This window comes from Rattus norvegicus, chromosome 2, assembly GCF_036323735.1.
Source record: "Rattus norvegicus strain BN/NHsdMcwi chromosome 2, GRCr8, whole genome shotgun sequence".
Classification (NCBI taxonomy): Eukaryota; Metazoa; Chordata; class Mammalia; order Rodentia; family Muridae; genus Rattus; species Rattus norvegicus.
Genome location: NC_086020.1, coordinates 214439385 through 214462104, shown reverse-complemented (window position 1 = coordinate 214462104; position 22720 = coordinate 214439385). Strand labels below are relative to the sequence as shown.

At 41.0% G+C, this 22720-nt stretch overlaps 1 protein-coding gene across 5 annotated transcripts in view; it reads left to right on the top strand.

Annotated features, from left to right (window-relative positions):
• Ndst3 (N-deacetylase and N-sulfotransferase 3) overlaps window positions 1-22720 on the top strand; it is a 165936-nt gene that overhangs the window by 90635 nt on the left and 52581 nt on the right. The window contains exon 7 of one of the 5 annotated variants that reach the window (XM_039102096.2): window positions 478-22720. This exon is cut by the window's right edge and continues 14119 nt beyond it. The exons of the other annotated variants lie outside the window; for them this stretch is intronic. Within the exon in view, the coding sequence (XP_038958024.1) occupies window positions 478-567 (90 nt within the window). The 3' untranslated portion in view covers window positions 568-22720. The remainder of the gene's footprint in view (window positions 1-477) is intronic. 5 annotated transcript variants of the gene reach the window in all.

Here is a 22720-nt window from a genome sequence, read left to right as displayed (position 1 = left end):
ACACACACACGCTAAATGCTACACTAAAAATAGTAAAGAATTCTCTAATATTGAAGGATAAAATGTCAGTTATTTGGTGGCATTAGTATATAAGAGTACAGTTAATATCTGTTGGGTTCCTCTTGCCTATGGGTACGGCTCATGCTCATGTTTACCATTTGCCCCATAGCAGGGTTATTTATATTTGCATCTTTCCCATTATGTAAGAAACATCCGTGTATTGGTCACCTCTGTGCGGCCCGTGATGCCTAGATCTATGCTTTGCATTCAGTAAGAGCTCATTAAATGCTTTGTAAACGTTTGGTTGGATTCGTGAAAAGCTGCGTGCGTTTGGGGACATGAGTTACTTGTGCGGTGCCCAATGTGAATCAAATCAAGCATGGATTCCATAAAACCACTTCTGGCTGTGTCTTTGCTTCCAAGTAACTGAAATGTAAGATTCAGAGGCAAATTCAGTCGTCACTGGTATCATGACAGGTTTCTTCAAGGGATGGTGAAGCGGTGTGCCGTGACAACAAACACCTAAGGCCAGAAGGGACCGGAAGGATGATGTATTCGGCTTCCTGATTCTAAGTGGAGTCCCAGTTAGATGATCTGAGCTGCTCCAGGTCACTCTGTTAGCATTCTCATGAACACGCCACCCTTCCTGACACCTGGGTCAGCCCATCTACCAGTGTAGCATTCCGCTTCCACAATGCTGCTAAAATGGCCTTCCATGATGCCCAGTAGTTCGTCATACATAGAATCACAGGCAATATGGCTTCAGTTACCTGGCAGTGAAGAAATGTTGGAAATTTCAGGCCGTTACCTGGGAACAGGTGACTATTTCTTTGTTGATTTTTTTTTCAGTGCTTTAAAAAATGTCCGTTATAAGTGGTGACAGGTAGAAGATATGCCACGGGCTTTGCAGGAACTATAAGCAAACAACTATATTGTTCCTTTTTAAATAATAAATCTGGTGGGCATTACTCATGAATTGACAAGATACTTATAGTGGTAAAGCAAAAGTTCATATTCCACGCATTCCCTGTCTTGCAAAGAAATTCTAGTTTTGCTGTCATTAATATTTTCACTCCTGAATAGCCTAGTAAGAGCACCAGTGGAAGGGGAAGCCCTTGGTCCTGCTAAGACTGAACCCCCAGTGAACGGGATTGTTGGGGGGAGGGCGGTAATGGGGGGAGGGTGGGGAGGGGAACACCCATAAGGAAGGGGAGGGGAATGGGCTAGGGGGATGTTGGTCCGGAAACCAGGAAAGAGAATAACAATCGAAATGTAAATAAGAAATACTCAAGTTAATAAAGAAAAAAAAGAAAAAAAATATTTTCACTCCTGGCTGTGCCCTTATACAGTTAATTGCCACTGTGAAATTAAGAAAACCAAAGGAGACTCTTGCAGCTTTCGTACTTAAGAAAAGCAGAAACCATTAGGTATTATCAAAAAGTGTAAGAATGTGTCAGTAAGTAGGTTAATAGAAAGGGGATTCGTTGGACAATCTATTTCTCAGATATGTCTGACTGAAGGATACATCCCTGTATACTTCTACTTAAGCACGCTGAAACGAAGATAACATATTAACCAACAGGAAATTGTCACAAAGGTGCAATGAGATGGAGTTGAAGGTAGTTTATCCAAAAAGAGTCATGTCGAAGACTCAGCCAGATTCAAGTTCCAGTTTATCTCGGTAGACCCTTCCTGGGGCTGGGCCTCGCTTTGGTTGTTTGTTTGTTTGTTTGTTTGTTTTTGTTTGTTTGGTTGGTTGGGTTTTTTTGGGTTTTTTTTGGGGGGTTTTTTTTTTTTGGTTTTTTTGTTTTTTGTTTTTGTTTTTTTTTTTTTTTTTTTTGCTTAGCCTAAGTGCATTAGGAACCCTGAAGAGGACAAAAATGCTCACCCAAAAGTCACTGGATGGTGGAATGGGCTACTACAGTACACAAAACCGGTTGCTACTGGATTTGCTGGTGGCATTTCTACATAAGCCAGCAGCTGGTTAATAGGCATGATCTGTAATACCAAAAGTCCACAGCCGCCTCTCTGGAAACTTCACCTACAAAACAAATACAAGTGTTCAGTTGGAATAGCTATTCCTTAGTTAATCCTTGAGAGTGTCTCATAACCTTCGGTACAGACAGAAACATCTTTCACATGGTGGAGGGGAATCACATTAGGTGTCGTCTCACTTTTCTGACTCAAAAAAAATAAAATAAAAACAAACTCCTGTACATATCATTTAACTCTCTGAACCCAATTTTCTATTTTTTTTATTTCATAAATTAATGATAACTTTGATTCTGGGTGCTTTTGTGAAAATCTGATCTCATGATCCACCTTCCTAAAGCATTCCCTCACTCTCTCGCTTTATTTACATTTCCCCCCCGCCCCGTGATCTTGTGATATCATGGCGTGAGCACAGCCTTCCCATCATGCTACCATGTTACAACTGACTTTCCTTGTCTTCTCATAGTTGTGAGCTTCTTGATTTAAAAGATAATGCTTTGTTCTGTTTTATATTCACAAAAACATCACAAAACTTTTGGCACATGGTAGAATGATAATTCACTATCTTTTCCTGCCAGCAAATGTACTCTTTTAAGTTAAAAATCCATCTTCAAGACATAAGTACAGAATTTGAATGAACTCGAGGAGGTATGCATCACTGGATTTTTTCTTCTCTCCCAACAAAATATCTAAGGAGATCTTTGGGGAAATCCTTCATATTTATGAAAAGATGCTAAATTTTACTCAAAAAATGAAACTCAAAATTAAATTATTTCAAAATATTGTTTCTGTTCTCTATAAATTAAAAAAAAAGTGATGACAAGCAGTTCTGTTAGCAAGACTTAGAAAGCTGACCCACATGCATCCCAGTAGCTGGGGAACACGATGAAAGACACAGACCCAGCAAACACGATACACAGAACCTTTTGGTGCAGTGATTTTGCCATTTTTACAGAGAGAGAAACTATAGGGTCTACTTTTCACACATAATTGGGATATATAATAATTATCAAAGTTATGTAGTAGAAACAAATTGAATATCAGTCTGTTAGAGACTAGTTAAGTCATCCTTATGACAGCTACACAAATGGTACTCTGTGTTTAAAAAAAAAATAGATATTATCTTCAACCCTACGCACATACACACAGACACACAAGAAGAGAAACAGAAAGGAGAGATAAAGAGTGTTCTCAGTGTACCATGATTTCCACAGTGTATTTTTTTAATGTACATACAAATTCCATAAATTCTCCTCAGGTTGGATGAAAGGAGATAAAGAAATCAATGAAAAGCTACAGCCTTGCCTACAGGAGCTGGAGAGGAGGCGTTGACAAGAGAAGTGTTTCAGGAACACAGCTTTGATTTTGAAATATGTAATATTTTACATGCTGAAAATAATAAATGAGAGAGTGTGACGGGAAAGCAATGAATAGGTCACCTGCTCAGAGTGTTACGTTCCCCTCATATACAACAGAGAAGTGGTTCAGGTGACTCTGAGTAGTATTCAGACTGTAGCATTTAGTAAAATAAAGGGGTAAGAAGCAGAACAGAAGTTTTCAACTTATAAAATAATGTTGTGTTGCATCCTTTCACTGAAACTCCTAAAGCTTTTAGGTACCATCTGGGAAAATGAATGACCCTAGCAGCGCTGTGGGGAATGGTGGCGAAGAAGTGAAAGGAGACTTGGGGTACTTGAATTTGATGTGAGGAAATAATTAGAAACAAAGACTCCAGACTTTGGTAACCAGACTCACCAGACAGAGGTGACATCCAGGTAGCCAGAGTCACATGACATCAGTGATAAAGAGTTCTGCAAGTCCCCATATTTTAATACCTAAGTGACGCTTTTCTTCAAAGGCAACAAACTTTTTTGGAATAAAGGTTTATTCCAAGTTAGGTACATGGAAAATACAAATTGAGTCTTGAATATCTTGTATCCGTGGTGGTGATGATGGTGGTGGTGGTGATGGTGGTGGTGATACAGTGAGCCCTCACAAAATAGCAGAGTTTTTATTAGAACAAATCAGCTTTAAGAGGCTTTTGGTGAGCAAATTTGATGTACTTTGAACATCAAGAAGTAATATTGCAGACATACTGAATATATGGCAAAGGGATGGTTGTGTTATATGACAGATCTTCTACATCCAAATTTTATATCTAGATATAAACTATATCTGTTATATAGAAGATACAAAAGGAGGGGCAAGACTGGAAAATCATCACCATGGACAAACAACAACCGATACAGGCAAGAGCTATGAGTAATTGTTAGAAGCACTGGAAGAGATGTGGTTGTGAAATAGTGTTCTTATAGTCTTGGGGCTTCATTCCAGGGATTACGTGTTAATTGCAAAAACAAAAGTGACCCCTTAGACTAAATGAAGTTGTCAGTTTCTGTTAACACAACAGAAGCAAAGGAGGAAAAATTCAACAAGGTAACCTGACAATGCCCACCTTCTAATGAGATGCAGTGTAAGGCCATGGACACAGGAGTTAGAATAAATGCTGGACACACACACACACACACACACACCACCACCACCACCACCACCACCACCACCACCACCACCACCACCACCACCACCACCACCACCACCTTCTATGAAGACATCAGATGAACACTTTATAGAATAGTCCCTTTTATGAGAGATCAAGGAACAAGTGAAGAAATTGCTGGACATCTGATGACGTAAAGACAGCAGAAGACGCCACAATGTTCACTGAACCTGTCTTACTTATCTACCAGTGGAAGAAGACATCCAGATCTTGTAGATTGAGAATTTAGCATATAAATCTGATTGATAAATTACAAGTTTCTAGAACTTTGATTTTTACCAAGCCACAAGGGATGGGAGCAAAGTTCCCTGCAGGCAGAGAGACAGCCTGGAGAGGGCAGCTATAGAATACCTGGCGCTAGTGTGGTGTGGTGTCATGCAAGAACGGCCCGCAGAACTCCATGTGTGTGAGTCAGGTGTGGTAACAACTCATCAAAGGGACAGTGTGAGGAAGCGGCTGGCAGAGAGACAGCCAGAGCGCACAGTTCGCTCGAGTGGGAACACACAGGTACCAGTATGGGAACAGGAACACACGGTACCAGTAGCTATGATCCATTTTTTTTATTTTTACTGCAACACCCAGATCTGAGCTTCTCCTTGGAGATGGGAAGAGAAGACTGAATACACTTTCAACACTCAGATTTTCGTTGACATGACTTGAGAAAAGCAAAGTGAGGAGTGAGTCGGAGTAGAAGCAGCTTGTACACAGCAGTCTAGTCTTCTGGGGCTGGCCGAGACATGTTTTCTACCTTGTCTGTTTTAGAACACTAGCTGGGCATGACATATCTAAAACCTGGGCCACTGAGAACAAAACCAGTGTCCTTGTAGCCTGAAGTAGCTGCAGAAATCATATAGTCTGATCAGAAGATTTTAAAGGAATTAAAGAATTAGAAACTCTTTTAAAAAATAAACCAAAGAACTCCTGTAATTGGAAACTTTTTCTCAAAGTTTAGGAAAAAATTCAGGCCTGAGGATGGTAGCACAGTCAGTACCTTGCATCCATGCCTTGCAAGCAAAAGAATTTGAGTTCAGATCCCCAGTAACTATATACAAATCAAGATATAGGATTATGTGCTTTTTAACCCTATATCTTGTTCAACTTGAGAAACAGAAATAAGAGTCTCAGTGGATCTCAGTGACTGTGCTGGCTAGGTTTATATCAACTTCACACAAGCTAGAGTCGAGAGGGGCAGAGAGAGAGAGAGAGAGAGAGAGAGAGAGAGAGAGAGAGAGAGAGAGAGGGGAACCTCAATAGATATAAGATTAGAACTTATATGTCTTCGTCAATTTCAACGCATGATTTTTTTGTCCTTCTTACTTGAGAATTTTCTCTTTTCCCTTAAAGTAAGTGTCTTATGTCCACCCTTTCCTATAACATGACCCCAGGCATCGTTACCTGGTGCTTTGAGTCAGTTATTAGGTAAAATAAAGGGTTTTCAACACAGCTCTTAAAATACAAGGAAGGTTGTGATAGATTACCAGTTACTCATGTGACAGATGGTTGGATAACATAGATGGTTGCCCCAATGAAGACATACAGACAGGATGGACCAAGAGAGGCCATCCTGCTACTTAGATGACAGCTTAAAGCTTACGGGTTGTTTACTTTGGTAATTATCCAGTTAATATTTGCAGAGCACTGCTGCTTCAAATGATTGAAACCCTGGAAAGGAATACCATAACCAAAGTGGAGTACTGTATCCAATTGTAAAGAAAAAAGTAATGAATAAGTAAAGACTGCCTTGGGGCACAACATCAAACGAAATAGTTAATGGATACTGCAAAAGAGGAGGAGGAAGTAAAACTTACTAGGAGAAATAGCAAGCAGAGACCTCCCAAATCTGAAAAGGAAATAGATATCGATACACAAGAAGACTATGAACTCCAAGAACTGAAGACTTTCATGGCAGCATACACTTGGATCAAAACATCAGAAATATAAAAGGGTTCTGAATGTCAAAGAAGAAATCCAATCACCCACATTAAAGAGAGCCTTCCTAATGCCACTAGCATATTTCTCCAGAGACTTTAAAGGGCACAAGTTGAGCGGGGGTTCAGGCAGGAGGGTCTATTCAAAGTGCTGAGTGAAGAAAACAATTCAAAAACCTGTCAAGCAAGAATGCTGCATCCAGCAAAGCTGCCCTTCAGAGATGAAGGATACTTCAAAGTATCAGGAAGTAAAAAGTAGTAAAGACATTTCCAGATAAACGAAATAATCTTTATTTGCCCACAAAAAGTATAAAGGGGATTCTTTGGGTTGAGGCTGGTTGAGAACTCACCAAGAGAACTCACTGAAGAGAGAGCACTGTGGCCCTGGAATGACAGTGTGCAAACTGTTCAGTCAGGAGGTAGAAGCTAGATAACAAGTGTGAAAAGTATATGTAACTGGCACTGCTTAAATCACACAACATAAAACCCGAGTTCTGCGATAGCAGTGCTGGAAAGGATGGGCAATGAGTCTGTTTTACTGAGGTTGAAGGCAAAATTATTATGAGATGAAAATGTCAGCTTATGCTTGCTGATAATTAGATTTTAATGCCTTGGGTGTCAAGAGAAATACATATGGTACAAAAATAGAAAATGAGGATAAATCAAAATACATCACAATAAAAATTAGAAGTCCAAAGGAAGACAGTGGGGAAAGACAAAGGGTCAAATGCTACAAAGACAGTGTAATAACAGGGGTAGTGATTCCTATTGACAGTAAGTAATGTTAAATGCAAATGATCAAATCCTCAAACAACAGACATAGAGTAACTAAACAGAGACTAGATGGAGATATAGATATATAGATATATAGATATAGATATATGTATACACACACACACACAAGAGCAGTACAGCTGGATCATATGGTAGATCTATTTTCAGTTTTTTGGTTGGTTGGTTGGTTTCTTTGCTTTTTGAGGAACCTCTGAATCTACAATTTCCATGCTGGTGGTACCAGTTCACATTCCCTCCAGCAAGGAATAACTTTCCCTTTCTAAATATTCACTGTCCCTTGTTTTTTGTTTTTGTTTTTTTTTAATCTTTGATCTTGGGCATTCTGCCTCCCAAATTCTGGGATTAAAGATTTAAGTGACCACACTCTATTAGATTTTTTTAAAATTGTTTGAGGTATGTAACTATATGTATGAAGATTGTAAAATGCAAATTAAAACTACCTTGAGATGTTATCCCAGTCTGAATTCAAGGTCAGCCTGGTGTACAAGTTCAAAAAACAGCTAAAGCAAATAGGGGGACCTTGTCTAAAAACAACAGCAAAGAAATAAAATAAAATAAATGTTTTAGGAACTGTCTGGATCTATATTCCAGTTTTTAATTGGGTAGCTTGTTTTCTTGATGTTCAGTTTTTTCAGGTCTTTGTACATTCTGGAAATTAATCTCCTGTCAGAGATATAACTGGTAAAACTTCTCGATGTCACTGCATTGGGATCAATCTGTGATTTTTATTTTTGAGTACACAAGTGCATAATTTTAATCTTATTTTTGAGTTATCACATTTCAGGAAGTTGATTAAAATCATCTAAAATGTTTTCTAAGCTTTTTGTGTATAACAAATGAACCATTTTGAAATGACTTAAAATGAGATTGAAATTTTGGCAGATTATGCTTTGATTAAAAGACTTGATTGATCATTCTATTGTTACTTGTTTTGTCCGATTTATGAATATGTAAGGAAGTCTCTGCCAAATTTTATTATTATTCAAAGTTAAAGCTTTGAGAGTCATTGTAAAGTCTAACCATATAGCTCCCACTCAGACTTTTGTTAAAACATTATATTATATTATATTATATTATGTTATATTATATTATATTTGCTTACTAATTATTTTTCATATTGGGTATTTTTATTGGATATTTTATTTATTTACATTTCAAATGTTCTCTCCTTCCCCAGTTTCCCCTCTGCAAACCCCCTGTCCCATCCCCTCTCTCCAGCTTATGAGGGTGCACCCCGTCTCACCCACTCCTACTGACATTCCCCCTACACTGGAGCATTGAGCCTTCACAGAACCAAGCCCCCCCCCACTCCCATTGTTGCCAGATAAGGCCATCCTCTGCTACATGTGCAGCTGGAGACATGGGTTATTCCAGGTGTGCTCTTTGGTTGGTGGTCTAGTCCCTGGGATCTCTGGGGTGTCTGGTTGGTTGATATTGTTGTTCTTCCCATAGTGTTGCAAACCCTTTCAGCTCCTTCAGTCCTTTCTCTAACTCCTCCATTGGGGTCCCCGCGCTCAGTCTAATGGTTGGCTGTGAGCATCTGCCTCTGTATTTGTCAGGCTCTGGCAGAGTCTCTCAGGAGACAGCTATATCAGGTTCCTATATCAGGTTCCTGTCAACAAGCAGTTCTTGGCATCTGCAATAGTATCTAGGGTTGGTGTCTGTATATGGGATGGATCCCCAAAGTGAGGCAGTCTCTGGATGGCCTTTCCTTCAGTCTCTGCTCTACACTTTGTCCCCGTATTTTCTCCCATGAATATTTTGTTCCCCCTTTTAAGAAGGACCGAAGCATCCTCACTTTGGTCATCCTTCTTCTTGAGCTTCATATGATTTGTGAATGCATACCATGTGTATTCATTTGTGACTGAGTTACCTCACTCAGGATGATATTTTCTAGTTCCACCTATTTGTCTAAGAATTTCATGAAGTCATCATTTTTAATTGCTGGGTACAAGGATGTGGAAGAAAAGAAACACTCCTCCATTGTTGGTGGGATTGCAAGCTGGTACAACCACTCTGGAAATCAGTCTGGTGGTTCCTCAGAAAATTGAACATAGTACTACCTGAGGACCCAGCTATACCACTCCTAGGCAAATACTCAAAAGACACTCCAACATATAACAAGGACACATGCTCCACTATGTTCATAGCAGCCTTATTTATAATAGTCAAAAACTGGAAAGAACCCAGATGTCCTTCACAAAGGAATAGATACAGAAAACGTGGTACATTTACACAATGGAGTACTATTCAGCTATCAAAAACAATCTGTAATTTTTATACCTGACAATATTTGTTTAACAAAGTTGGGTATCCTTGAATTTGATACAGCAATGTTTACAATTATAATGTTCTCTCTGTGGAATTTTTTCTTTGATGAGTATGAAACGTTCTTCCCTATCTCTTCTGATTAGTTTTGTTTGGAAAGTGTTTTAAGGGCTATAGAGATGGCTCAGGGGTTAAGAGCATTGACTGCTCTTCCAAGAAACCCAGGTTCAATTAACCATATGGTACCTCACAACTGTCTAACTCCTGTTTCAGTATATCCAACTCTCTCACACATGCAGGCAAAACATAAATGTACATAAAATGAAAATTGGTGAACTATTTTTAGAACTATTTTATCAGATATTAGAGTATCTATACCTTCTCTTTGTCTCATTTATTTGAAGCATCTTCTTCTATCCCACAGCAGTGCCTGTCCTTGGTGGTAAGCTGTGATTTGAGGGGGCAAAGAGGTCTATTATGTTTTCTAATCCAGTCTGTTAGTCTCTGCCTTTTTGCTGGGGCACTGAAACTGTTAGACTTGAGAGTTATTATTTAATAATGTTTATTCCTGTTATTTTGCTGGAGTCATGTTTCTTTCTTGGTGGTTAGCTATTCTTGAATTATGTATTCCTTTTGGTATGTTTTCATATTCTTTTCAGGCAACGTATTTCTTCTAATATTCTTCTGCAGAGTAAGGTTTATGGAAATAAACTCCTTAAATCTGTTTTTACCGTGGAAAGGTTTTCTTTCTCCTGCAATTGCAGATGATGGCTTGGTTTGGTTTGGAAGTTTGTGCTGGCAGCTGTGGTCACTTAGGACTTGTAGAACAATGTCCAGGCCCTTCTGCCTTTCAAATCCCCATTCAAAAGTCAGGTATTAAGTCCAACAAGCCTACCTATACGTCTTTCCCTCTTGCTGCTCTCAGTAGCCCTTCCTTTGCCCTGTGCATTTTATGTTAATTATTATGTGTTGTGCAGAATTTCTTTTCTGGTCCTGGTTACTTTGTGTTCTGAATATGTCTTATATTTTACTAGGCATTTCTTTCTTTAGATTTGGGAAATGTGTTCTATGTTTTCTTGAAAATATTTTCTATGCCCTTTGACCTAGGTTTCTTCTCCTTACATTCTTACTATTTGAAAGTGTGGTTTTTTTTTTTTTTTAGTGTTTCATATTTTTTGTATGTTCTCCTCTTGAGAGTTTTTATATTGAATATTTTCTTTGACTGAGTGACTCACTTCCTCTACCTTGTTTTTGAGGTCCGACATTCTCTCTTCTATATGACATCGCTGATGTCCTGAGTTTTGCGAGCTTTATTTTATTTTGGCTTTTCTTCAGCGATCCTATCTCTTTATTCCTTTTTCTTCTTGAATTGTTTCATTGTTTCATTCTACTATCTGTGTTTTTTGCGTTCCTCAATAAGGCATTTGTACATAGCCTCCTTGAGATCAATGAACAAACTTATGATCACTATTTTGAAGTCATTTTCCTATCATTTACTAAGCATGCTGATTTGAGGAAGAGTACATAAGTCTTTATTATTCATGATGTTTGTGTTTTGTGATTGGACCTAGATATATGGACTTGCATCCTCAGTGGTAGTTCTTGGTGGATTTGTTATCTTCCCATGTTTGGTCTTATCCCAACCTGTCAGAATGTGGATCACTTGAATGGTGGTTGGTGCAAAATATATTTTAGCAGTATATTTTAGCTTGCAAATGGGTTGTCTAAAGTGGTCTCATCTCAGTGGCAGTTCTGATCAGACTCCACAGGTGCGGGTGGGTGCCAGACAGGATGGTGAACGGGAGAAACTGTCAGGCAGGTGACAAGGGAAGTGGTTCCAACAACCAGAGGATTTGTTGTAGCTGGATTTTTAAAGAAGAAATAACTAAAAATACCTTTACTCTTGATAGTATTTTTTAGTGTTAATCTAATCATGAAGAAACAAATTAAATAAATCTTAACTCTGATATATACAGACAAAGCAAGTATTGTCATCTTGTGACAAATATGTTCTGTAATATTTTAAAAGCATATTATAGGGGGCTAAAGCAATGGGTCAGTCACTTGGAGAGCTTACTTTTCCTTCAGAGTCCCCATGTTGTTCCCAGCAACCGCATTAGGCAGTTCATAACCGCCTGAACTCCAACTCCAGATCTGCCAGTCTCTTCTGGCCTGCATGGGCAGCAGTACACACACATAAAATTTTGAAAATAAGTCTTTTAATGGATACTTAGAGTTAAAAAGAAACTATAAGATAATGTGACCTAATATAATTGTCAATCCAAGGCATCCTTGAACACAGATTTTTTTAAAAAAAAACTACATTTGGTCATTTATCCCTCAATTGGTGGCTTTTAAACAGGAAACATTATAGTATGAGCACCTTTGTTCTCTATAGAACTGGGATGAGGAAGGTGTGCCCTGGACTAAGGAAGGTGTGCACTGGGCTAAGGAAGGTGTGCACTGGGCTAAGGAAGGTGTGCCCTGGACTAAGGAAGGTGTGCACTGGGCTAAGGAAGGTGTGCACTGGGCTAAGGAAGGTGGGCACTGGGCTAAGGAAGGTGTGCCCTGGACTAAGGAAGGTGTGCACTGGGCTAAGGAAAGTGTGCACTGGGCTAAGAAAGGTGTGCATTAGGCTAAGGAAGGTGTGCACTGGCTAAGGAAGGTGTGCACTGGGCTAAGGAAGGTGTGCACTGGGCTAAGGAAGGTGTGCACTGGGCTAAGGAAGGTGTGCACTGGGCTAAGGAAGGTGTGCACTGGGCTAAGAAAGGTGTGCATTAGGCTAAGGAAGGTGTGCACTGGCTAAGGAAGGTGTGCACTGGGCTAAGGAAGGTGTGCACTGGACTAAGAAAGGTGTGCATTGGGCTAAGGAAGGTGTGCACTGGGCTAAGGAAGGTGTGCCCTGGGCTAAGGAAGGTGTGCATTGGGCTAAGGAAGGTGTGCACTGGCTAAGGAAGGTGTGCACTGGGCTAAGGAAGGTGTGCACTGGCTAAGGAAGGTGTGCACTGGGCTAAGGTGTACACTGGCTAAGGAAGGTGTGTGCTGGCTAAGGCACTTGTTTTTTCTTGACAAACTTCCCCTGGTTTCAGTCACAGTGACAAGCACTGAAAGCCAGGTGGCTGTCACAGCTGGACGCTGTTGTGATATTTCAGTCTTGGTTCTCCGTAGAACTGTGGGTATCTCTAGAGGTCATGTGACAGCGCTCTGCAGAGGCACTAATCCAGTCACACAGAGGATTGGATGATTGGGTTTGGGCCTCATGCTTTTCAAGATTAGTTTATTAGACCGTATCTCTCTAAGTCCGTGAGTGACCCTCGTGTTTCCTTTGTCAGCTTTTGTTTCCCACAGCTGTTGTGTTCTTTCATGTCCAAATACTTTTCTGAAGTGTATCCCTTACAATAAGACATGTGTGTGAATTCTGCTAAGAAATGAAGCCCACAAGTGTGGACCACGGTTGTTCTGCTACCACAATAACCGTTACTTGAGGTCATAGGCCAGTTCTGTGGCTCATGAACAGTGAAGACCTGTGACAGCAGGGGAAAGGTGACATACTCAGCTGCAGTTTCCTCTGTGCCACTGCACTCTTGTCCGACGAGAAGCTAGACGCTCACTCATGTTAGAAATCAACGTTTCAAAAGTATTACCAGGACATCCTAACACTTGCTGCATCGGTGGTGGGGACACACTCCAGGTAAGACGCTCTAGCCTCAGACAAAGGGTCCAGGTGTCCATGTGAAGCAAAAAGACAAGTATGAAGAAGCCTGACTAAACAGCCTACCAGCATGACCTTGGTGTTTCTGCTTCTCTCTTAGTACCCTGCCATGCTGGGGTTTCACTATAAAATGTCCAGCACAAGGCAAGAGTACAAAGAGTACCAAAAAAAAAACAAAACACATTAATTGTGATCAAAGAAAAATAGAAACAAGGTCAATAGCTAACCTGAAAGAAAAGCCTTTAAATTTAAATTTAAAATCATGATTATGGCCGCTCTTGGTAATAACATGCTATAAAATATCTCAACTGTCAAATTAGGAACTAATGGAAACACACAGATATTTTTAGATGAAATAACTGCAGCCCTTTCTGAGAATTTAAAAGAGCCTTTTCCTCAAACCTCAAAACACCAACATTGTCTCAGAGTTTGTGGGGAAAAGAGGTAAACACTAGAAATGATGGCTTAACTGTCCATAACCCACTTCCTCCCTCAAAAAGCTGAGTGGACTGCAGCCCTGAACGAAAAGGTCATCAAAGACCAGACCTTGAAAGGGGAATCATGTAGCCAAACTGCTGATTCAGCCAACATGGACTCCGTGCTGCCACACAAGTCTTCACCAAAGTTGGTGATAGATAGATAGATAGATAGATAGATAGATAGATAGATAGATAGATAGATAGATAGACAGACAGACAGATAGATGATAGATAGACAGATGATAGATAGATAGATAGATAGATAGATAGATAGATAGATAGATAGATGGATGGGCTTTAATCTGGGTGGATATTTTACAAATATGAAGTTTAGAGCTTGCGTTTAAAAAGATTTCATATACTTCATGATAGGGAAACAAATAGGAAAAAAATTTTCATTCTCCTGTCATTGAGCCCTGATGACAGAACGACCATGGTCCACACTTGGGACCTTCAGTCTTTTTAAAACAGAATTCACGCACATGTCCTAGTCTGGCCACTCATTGTAAGGGATACATTTCAGAAAAGAATTTAGACATGAGTGAGAGAATGCAACAGCAGTGGGGAATTGAAAGCTGACCCAAGGGACTGAGAAAACACGGTTATGGCAGTTTGGAATTCCACCCCAAGATCACAGCCTCAATGTGGTGGTTTGAAGAGAAATGTGCCACAGACTCATGTGTTTGAATGCTTGGCCCATGGGAAAAGGCGACATTACGAGGTGTGCCCTTGTTCCTATTGGGGGAGGGGTGTCACTATGGAAATGGGTTTGGAGGTCTCCTATGCTCAAGCTTTGCCCGATGTGGAATCTGGACTCCTCCTTGCTGCCTGTGGATCAAGATGCAAAACTCCTCTGCTGCAGGCTGCCATGTATCCCACCATCATGATAATGGACTAAACCTCTGAACCTGTAAGCCAGCCTCAATTAAATGCTGTCCTTTATAACAGTTCCTTGGACACGGTATCTCATCACAGCAATAAACCCCAAACTAAGACAGCGGGGCAATGCTAGGTAGGTAGTGTCCTGTACTCCACCATGAGAGAAAAGTAACTGTACTGGCTGGTTTTAGGTATCAATTTGACACAAGCTGCAGTTATCACAGAGAAAGGAGCCTCCCTTGAGGAAAGGCCTCCATGAGATCCAGCTATAAGGCATTTTCACAATTAGTGATCAATGGGGGAGGACCCACCCTACTGTGGGTGGTACCATCCCTGGGCAGGTGGTCTTGGGTTCTATAAGAAAACAAGCTGAGCAAGCCAGTAAGTAACATCCCTCCATGGCCTCGCATCAGCTCCTGCCTCCAAGCTCTTGCCCTGTGTGAGTTCCTGTCCTGACTTCCTTTGGTGATGAACAGCAATGTGGAAATATAAACTGAGTAAACCATTTTCTCCCCTGACTTGCTTCTTGGTCATGATGTTTTGTGCAGGAACACGGACCCCGAGTAAGACAGTAACTCACAATTATTTTAAGTAAAGGGCACCTCCCTAGCTGCCTCCTTCTGGTTCTCGGTGGATGTGATGTTTCTTTTAGTTTTAGAAAACGTAAAAATCCAGCACAAGATTTACAAATCGATGCCTCTGAGAAAAGCCAATCCCAGATGTGCCGTGCAGCTTACCAGACTACCTAAAAGCTGGATAAAGGACTTCATAGCAACTCCATTACCAGGATGCTGTGGGATGTTTTGCTAGTACAACTCAAACAATGGAATTAGACCACCCGCTGGAAGCCTTCCGTGCCACTGTGTTTTAAATCGAAGGCTGCTCATTGTGTAAACGTGATCTCTGTGGTTTAACTTTAGGCTGTTTTCCGGGGCCCTCCCATGTACCAAGAATGAGTCAGAAGCATAGCTCCATTTCCTGTGGAGGCTGGAAACTGTTAACAGCAGAGTTTGGAGACAGTCTGAATGAGTGCTTTGCCATATGTTAAACCAAACTTGATAAGAAAAATCATATCGGTTTCCAGTTTCCCAGAATGTTCAAACGGGAAAAAAAAGAAGCAGCTCGGCTTTAGAAATATAAAAAGCATCTGTCGGCTCGGGAAATTCTGCTCTGTCATTTCGCAAATGATCGCTCCTTATATGTACGAGAGAAGTCAGATCTGATAAACTCTGTAGGAAATAGTGTGCAGTTTTGTTTAACCTTTGAAGTAGCTGTCCATACTTCCACATGGCCGGCTGGCTGCTGACTGCTATGCTACCATGGCACAGAGATCTCAGCAGCGCTGCCCAGTGTGGTCCTGAAGCATTGATGTTTCCTTCACTGAGACATGTTTGTGGTTAAATGTTCCCATCACCATCCCCAACTCAGAAAGGCTCACAAGCATTCACGAAATGTGTGACAGTTTCACCCAAATGCTTTATTTCTCACTGAATTTCCCCAGAGTCAGTGACTCAGATACAAATGCCCTTCACTTAATTGGCAGTACCAGTTTGTGAAGAAGGTCGTCTGATTGATTGATTGATTGATTGATTGATTGATTGATTGATGTGATCTTGCTATGTAGCCCTGACTAGTTTGGAACTCTATGTAGACCAACCCAGCCTTGAACCCAGGGAGAACCAGTGCCTCAGCCTCCTGAGATGCTGGGATTCAAGTCATGCATTATCACATCTGGCTCTTAATATCACTCTTATTTTAATTTATTCACTTTAAATCCCACTCATTCTCCTGACTCCTGGTCACCCCTCCCACAATCCTTCCCTCGTCTGCACCCCTTCTCCTCTGAGAAGGCAGGGGCCCTTCTGGTTATCTTTCCACCCTGGTACATCAAGTTTCAGTGAGGCTAGTTTCATCCTCTCCCACTAAGGCCAGACAAGACAGCCCAACTAGAACATATCCTACAGATGGGCAACACCTTTGGGATAGCCCCCCAACCTAGTTCTTTGAGAGCCACAAGAAGACCAAGCTGCACATCTGCTACATATGTGCAGGGAGGCCTATGTTCAGTCCATGCATGTTCTTTGGTTGGTGGTTCAGACTCTGAGAGCCCCAAGGCTCCAGGTTATTTAACTGTTGGTCTTCCTGTGGAGTTTTTATCCCCTTAGGGCCTTGCAGTCCTTCCTCCTATTCTTCTATAAGAGTCCTCAAGCTCCATCCACAGTTTGGCTGAGGATGTCTGCATCTGTCTGGGTCAGGTGCTGGGTGGAGCACAGCCTTGCTACACTCCAGTCTGCAAGCATAACAGAATACCATTAATAGTGTCAGGGACTGGTGCTTGCCCATGGGATGAGTCTCAAGTTGGGCTGGTTATTGAATGGCTATTCCCTCAGTCTCTGCTCCATTCCCTGTCCCTGTATTTCTAGTAAACAGGATAGATTCAGAGTCAAAAGTTTTGTGGGTGGGTTGGTGCTCCTTATAGATCCACTGGGGTTCCTGCCTGTCTACAGGAAGTGACCCCTTCAGGTTCCATATCTCCGATGCTGTGAGTCACAGCTAAGGTTACTCCCATTGATTCTTGGGCTACACCCTTATTTCAGGCCCCTGTCTCATTCTGGAGATGCCTCTCGCCTCCTCACCCCTGTCAGTTGCAGATTTCCATTCATTTCATAGTCATCTTGCCATCCCTCCCCACATCTGATCCTGAGCCCCCCTCAGTCCCATCCCTATCCTCTCTCCCACCCATCTCCCTTCCTCCATCTGTCTCTTATGAGCATCTTATTCCCCCTTCTAAGTGGGATTCAAGCATCTTCAAATGTGCCTTCCTTCTTGTTTAGCATCTTTGGGTCTGTAGTGTGGTGAGTATTCTGTAATTTATGACCAATATCCATTTATAAGTGAATACATACCATGCATGTCCTTTGGGGGCTGGATTACCTCACTCAGGATGATGTTCTCAAGTTCCATCCATTGGCCAGTAAAATTCATATCTTTGTTTTTAATAGCTGAGTGGTATTCCATTGTGTAGGTGTAGCAAATTTTCTTTATTCATTCTCCAGTTGAGGTACATCTAGGTTGTTTCCAGTTTCTGGTTATTAAAAATAAAGCTGCTATGAATATAGTTGAGCAAATGTCTTTGTGGGATGTTGGAGCATCTTTTGGGCATATGCCCAGGAGTGGTATAGCTGGGTCTTGAGGTAGAACTACTCCCAGTTTTCTGAGAAACTGCTGAATTGATTTCCAAAGTGGTTGTACAAATCTGCACTCCCACCAGTCATGGAGGAGTGTTCCCTTGCTCCACATCCTCACCAGCATGTGCTATCTCTTGAGTTTTTGTTCTTAGACATTCTGATGGGCGTAAGGTGGACTCTCAGAGTTGTTTTGATTTCTATTTCCCTGATGACTAAAGACTTTAAACGTTTAAGTGCTTCTCATCCATTTGAGATTCCTTTTAAGAATATCTCCAAGACAGTCTCTCAGCCCATTTCCCCAGTGTGATTCCCCATTTCGCAGTGCCTTTTACTCTGAGCACTGTCTTGTGGCTTCCATCAGATGAGCAAATGTACACGCAGAACACAGTCGACCACCGCCGTCTGCGAGGACTTCACACCATCTGCTCACAGCCCGCTTCAGAGGCAGTAGCTCTTGCTCTCTTGACTACAAGCTCTCATCGATATGATGTTTGTCCTTCATTTCCTTGGTTGTTTTCTAGCACCACAGACATCCCTAAGACTTTTTCTCACAGACTCTTGGCCCATTTCTTGTCGTAACTGTTTGCGTGATGTTTCCAACTAAAATCCTTTAACTGCAAAAGCATTCTGGTTTGGCTCCCTTTCTTCGACTTCTCAGCCGTTTGTCTTATTTAGTAAACTGAGATTCTTCTTCTTCTTCTTCTTCTTCTTCTTCTTCTTCTTCTTCTTCTTCTTCTTCTTCTTCTTCTTCTTCTTGTTCTTCTTCCTCTTCCTCTTCCTCTTCCTCTTCCTCTTCCTCTTCCTCTTCCTCTTCCTCTTCCTCTTCCTCTTCCTCTTCTTCTTCTTCTTCTTCTTCTTCTTCTTCTTCTTCTCCTCCTCCTCCTCCTCCTCCTCCTCCTCCTCCTCCTCCTCCCCCTCCTCCTCCTCCTCTTCCTCCTCCTCCTCCTCCTACTTCTAATTTACTCATGTCCATTTCTCCAGTCATATCGATATCACATCCTCACTACTCCCGTTCATAAGTCACCAAGGGTCTCTTCATGTACAACTGTCTGTGTTTCAAAGGGTACTCTGCCCTAATGTTTCTTTTACTAGAAAACTTCTTTACAAGGACACACCTACTCCTCCATCTAATCCAAGAAGCATTAAAATGACTCTTCCAGAGTTTGAAAAAAAATTCACTGTTTTTCCTCTTCCCTCCCAGACTGGAGACAGAAGCTATTGCCCTACTTAACAGAACGAACCCTAAATCTGTACCCATCCGTATGTCATTGGTAGCACTCAGTGTGTGCCCTGTCTCTTCTCTTTGCTGAGGCTACGCATAATCAGAGTATTCTCTCAGCTTCGCATATGTAGGAAAAGGACTTGACACATATTATAACAAGCAATTCTATTATGAACATGAGACCTCTGGAGAACAGAAAGGCTTGCTATAAATGAACATTTTTTTATCTTTATTAACTTGAGTATTTCTTATTTACATTTCGATTGTTATTCCCTTTCCCAGTGTCCAGGCCAACATCCCCCTAACCCCTCCCCCTCCCCTTCTATATGGGTGTTCCCCTCCCCATCCTCCCCCCATTACTGCCCTCCCCCCAACCATCATGTTCACTGGGGGTTCAGTCTTAGCAGGACCCAGGGCTTCCCCTTCCACTGGTGCTCTTACTAGGCTATTCATGGCTACCTATGAGCTTGGAGCCCAGGGTCAGTCCATGTATAGTCTTTGGGTAGTGGCTTAGTCCCTGGAAGCTCTAGTTGGTTGGTATTGTTGTTCATATGGGGTCTCAAGCCCCTTCAAGCTTTTTCAGTCCTTTCTCTGATTCCTTCAACAGGGGTCCCATTCTCAGTTCAGTGGTTTGCTGCTGGCATTTGCCTCTGTATTTGCTGTATTCTGGGTGTGTCTCTCAGGAGAGATCTATATCCGGATCCTGTCAGCCGGCACTTCTTTGTTTCATCCATCTTATCTACTTTGGTGGCTGTATATGCATGGGCCACATGTGGGGCAGGCTCTGAATGGGTGTTCCTTCTGCCTCTGTTCTAAATTTTGCCTCCCTATTCCCTCCCAAGGGTATTCTTGTTCCCCTTTTAGAGAAGGAGTGAAGCATTCACATTTTGGTCAACCTTCTTGAATTTCATGTGTTCTGTGCATCTAGGGTAATTCAAGCATTTGGGCTAATAGCCACTTATCAATGAGTGCATACCATGTGTATTTTTCTGTGATTGGGTTACCTCACTCAGAATGATATTTTCCAGTTCCATCCATTTGCCTATGAATTTCATAAAGTCATTGTTTTTGATAGCTGAGTAATATTCCATTGTGTAGATGTAACATATTTTCTGTATCCATTCCTCCGTTGAAGGGCATCTGGGTTCTTTCCAACTTCTGGCTATTATAAATAAGGCTGCTATGAACATAGTGGAGCATGTGTCTTTCTTGTATGTTGGAGAATCTTTTGGGTATATGCCCAAGAGAGGTATACCTGGGTCCTCAGGTAGTTCAGTGTCCAATTTTCTGAGGAACCTCCAGACTGATTTGCAGAATGGTTGTGCCAGTATGCAATCCCACCAACAATGGAGGAGTGTTCCTCTTTCTCCACATCCTCACCAGCGTTTGCTGTCACCTTAGTTTTTGATCTTAGCCATTCTCACTGGTGTGAGGTGAAATCTCAGGGTTGTTTTGATTTGCATTTCCCTTATGACTAAAGATGTTGAACATTTCTTTAGGTGTTTCTCAGCCATTCTGCATTCCTCAGCTGTGAATTCTTTGTTTAGCTCTGAAACCCATTTTTAATAGGGTTATTTGTCTCCCTGCGGTCTAACTTCTTGAGTTCTTTGTATATTTTGAATATAAGCCCTCTATCAGTTGTCGGATTGGTAAAGATCTTTTCCCAATCTCTTGGTTGGCATTTTGTCCTAACAACAGTGTCCTTTGCCTTACAGAAGCTTTGCAGTTTTATGAGATCCCATTTGTCGATTCTTGATCTTAGAGCATAAGCCATTGGTGTTTTGTTAAGGAAATTTTCTCCAGTGCCCATGTGTTCCAGATGCTTCCCCACTTTTTCTTCTATTAGTTTGAGTGTATCTGGTTTGATGTGGAGATCCTTGATCCACTTGGACTTAAGCTTTGTACAGGGTGATAAGCATGGATTGATCTGCATTCTTCTACATGCTGACCTCCAGTTGAACCAGCACCATTTGCTGAAAATGCTATCTTTTTTCCATTGGATGGTTTTGGCTCCTTTGTCAAAAATCAAGTGCCCATAGGTGTGTGGGCTCATTTCTGGGTCTTCAATTCTATTCCACTGGTCTATCTGTCTGTCTCTGTACCAATACCATGCAGTTTTTATCACTATTGCTCTGTAATACTGCTTGAGTTCAGGGATAGTGTTTCCCCCAAAAGTCCTTTTATTGTTGAGGATAGTTTTAGCTACCCTGGGATTTTTGTTATTCCAGATGAATTTGCAAATTGTTCTGTCTAACTCTTTGAAGATTGGTATTTTGATGGGGATTGCATTGAATCTGTAGATCACTTTTGGTAAGATGGCCATTTTTACTATATGAACAATCCATGAGCATGGGAGATCTTTCCATCTTCTGAGGTCTTCTTCAATTTCTTTCTTCAGAGTCTTGAAATTCTTATTGTACAGATCTTTTGCTTGCTTGGTTAAAGTCACACCGAGGTGTTTTATATTATTTGGGACTATTATAAAGGGTGTCATTCTCTAATTTCTTTCTCGGCTAGTTTCTCTTTTGTGTAGAGGAAGGCTATTGATTTATTTGAATTAATTTTATACCCAGCCACTTTGCTTAAGTTGTTTATCAGCTTTAGTAGTTCTCTGGTGGAACTTTTGGGATCACTTAAATATACTATCATATCATCTGCAAATAGTGATATTTTGACTTCTTCTTTTCCAATCTGTATCCCCTTGATCTCTTTTTGTTGTCTGATTGCTCTGGCTAGAACTTCAAGAACTATATTGAATAAGTAGGGAGAGAGTGGGCAGCCTCATCTACTCCCTGATTTTAGTGGGATTGCTTCAAGTTTCTCTCCATTAAGTTTAATGTTAGCTACTGATTTGCTGTGTATGGCTTTTACTATGTTTTGGTATGGGCCTTGAATTACTATTCTTTCCAGGACTTTTATCATGAAGGGGTGTTGAATTTTGTCAAATGCTTTCTCAGCATCTAATGAAATGATCATGTGGTTTTGTTCTTTCAATTTGTTTAGATAATGGATTACGTTGATGGTTTTCCGTATATTAAACAATCCCTGCATGCCTGGGATGAAGCCTACTTGATCATGGTGGATGATTTTTTTGATGTGCTCTTGGATTTGGTTTGCCAGAATTTTATTGAGTATTTTTGCGTCGATATTCATAAGGGAAATTGGTCTGAAGTTCTCTTTCTTTGTTGGGTCTTTGTGTGGTTTAGGTATAAGAGTAATTGTGGCTTCGTAGAAGGAATTCGGTAGTGCTCCATCTGTTTCAATTTTGTGGAATAGTTTGGATAGTATTGGCATGAGATCTTCTATGAAGGTCTGATAGAATTCTGCACTAAACCCATCTGGACCTGGGCTTTTTTTGGTTGGGAGACCTTTAATGACTGCTTCTATTTCGTTAGGAGTTTTGGGGTTGTTTAAATGGTTTATCTGTTCCTGATTTAACTTCGGTACCTGGTATCTGTCTAGGAAATTGTCCATTTCCTGCAGATTTTTAAGTTTTGTTGAATATAGGCTTTTGTAGTAGAATCTGATGATTTTTTTGAATTTCCTCTGATTCTGTAGTTATGTCTCTCTTTTCTTTTCTGATTTTGTTAATTTAGACAGACTCTCTGTGTCCTCTCGTTAGTCTGGCTAAAGGTTTATCTATCTTGTTGACTTTCTCTAAGAACCAACTTTTAGTTCTGTTGATTCTTTCTATGGTCCT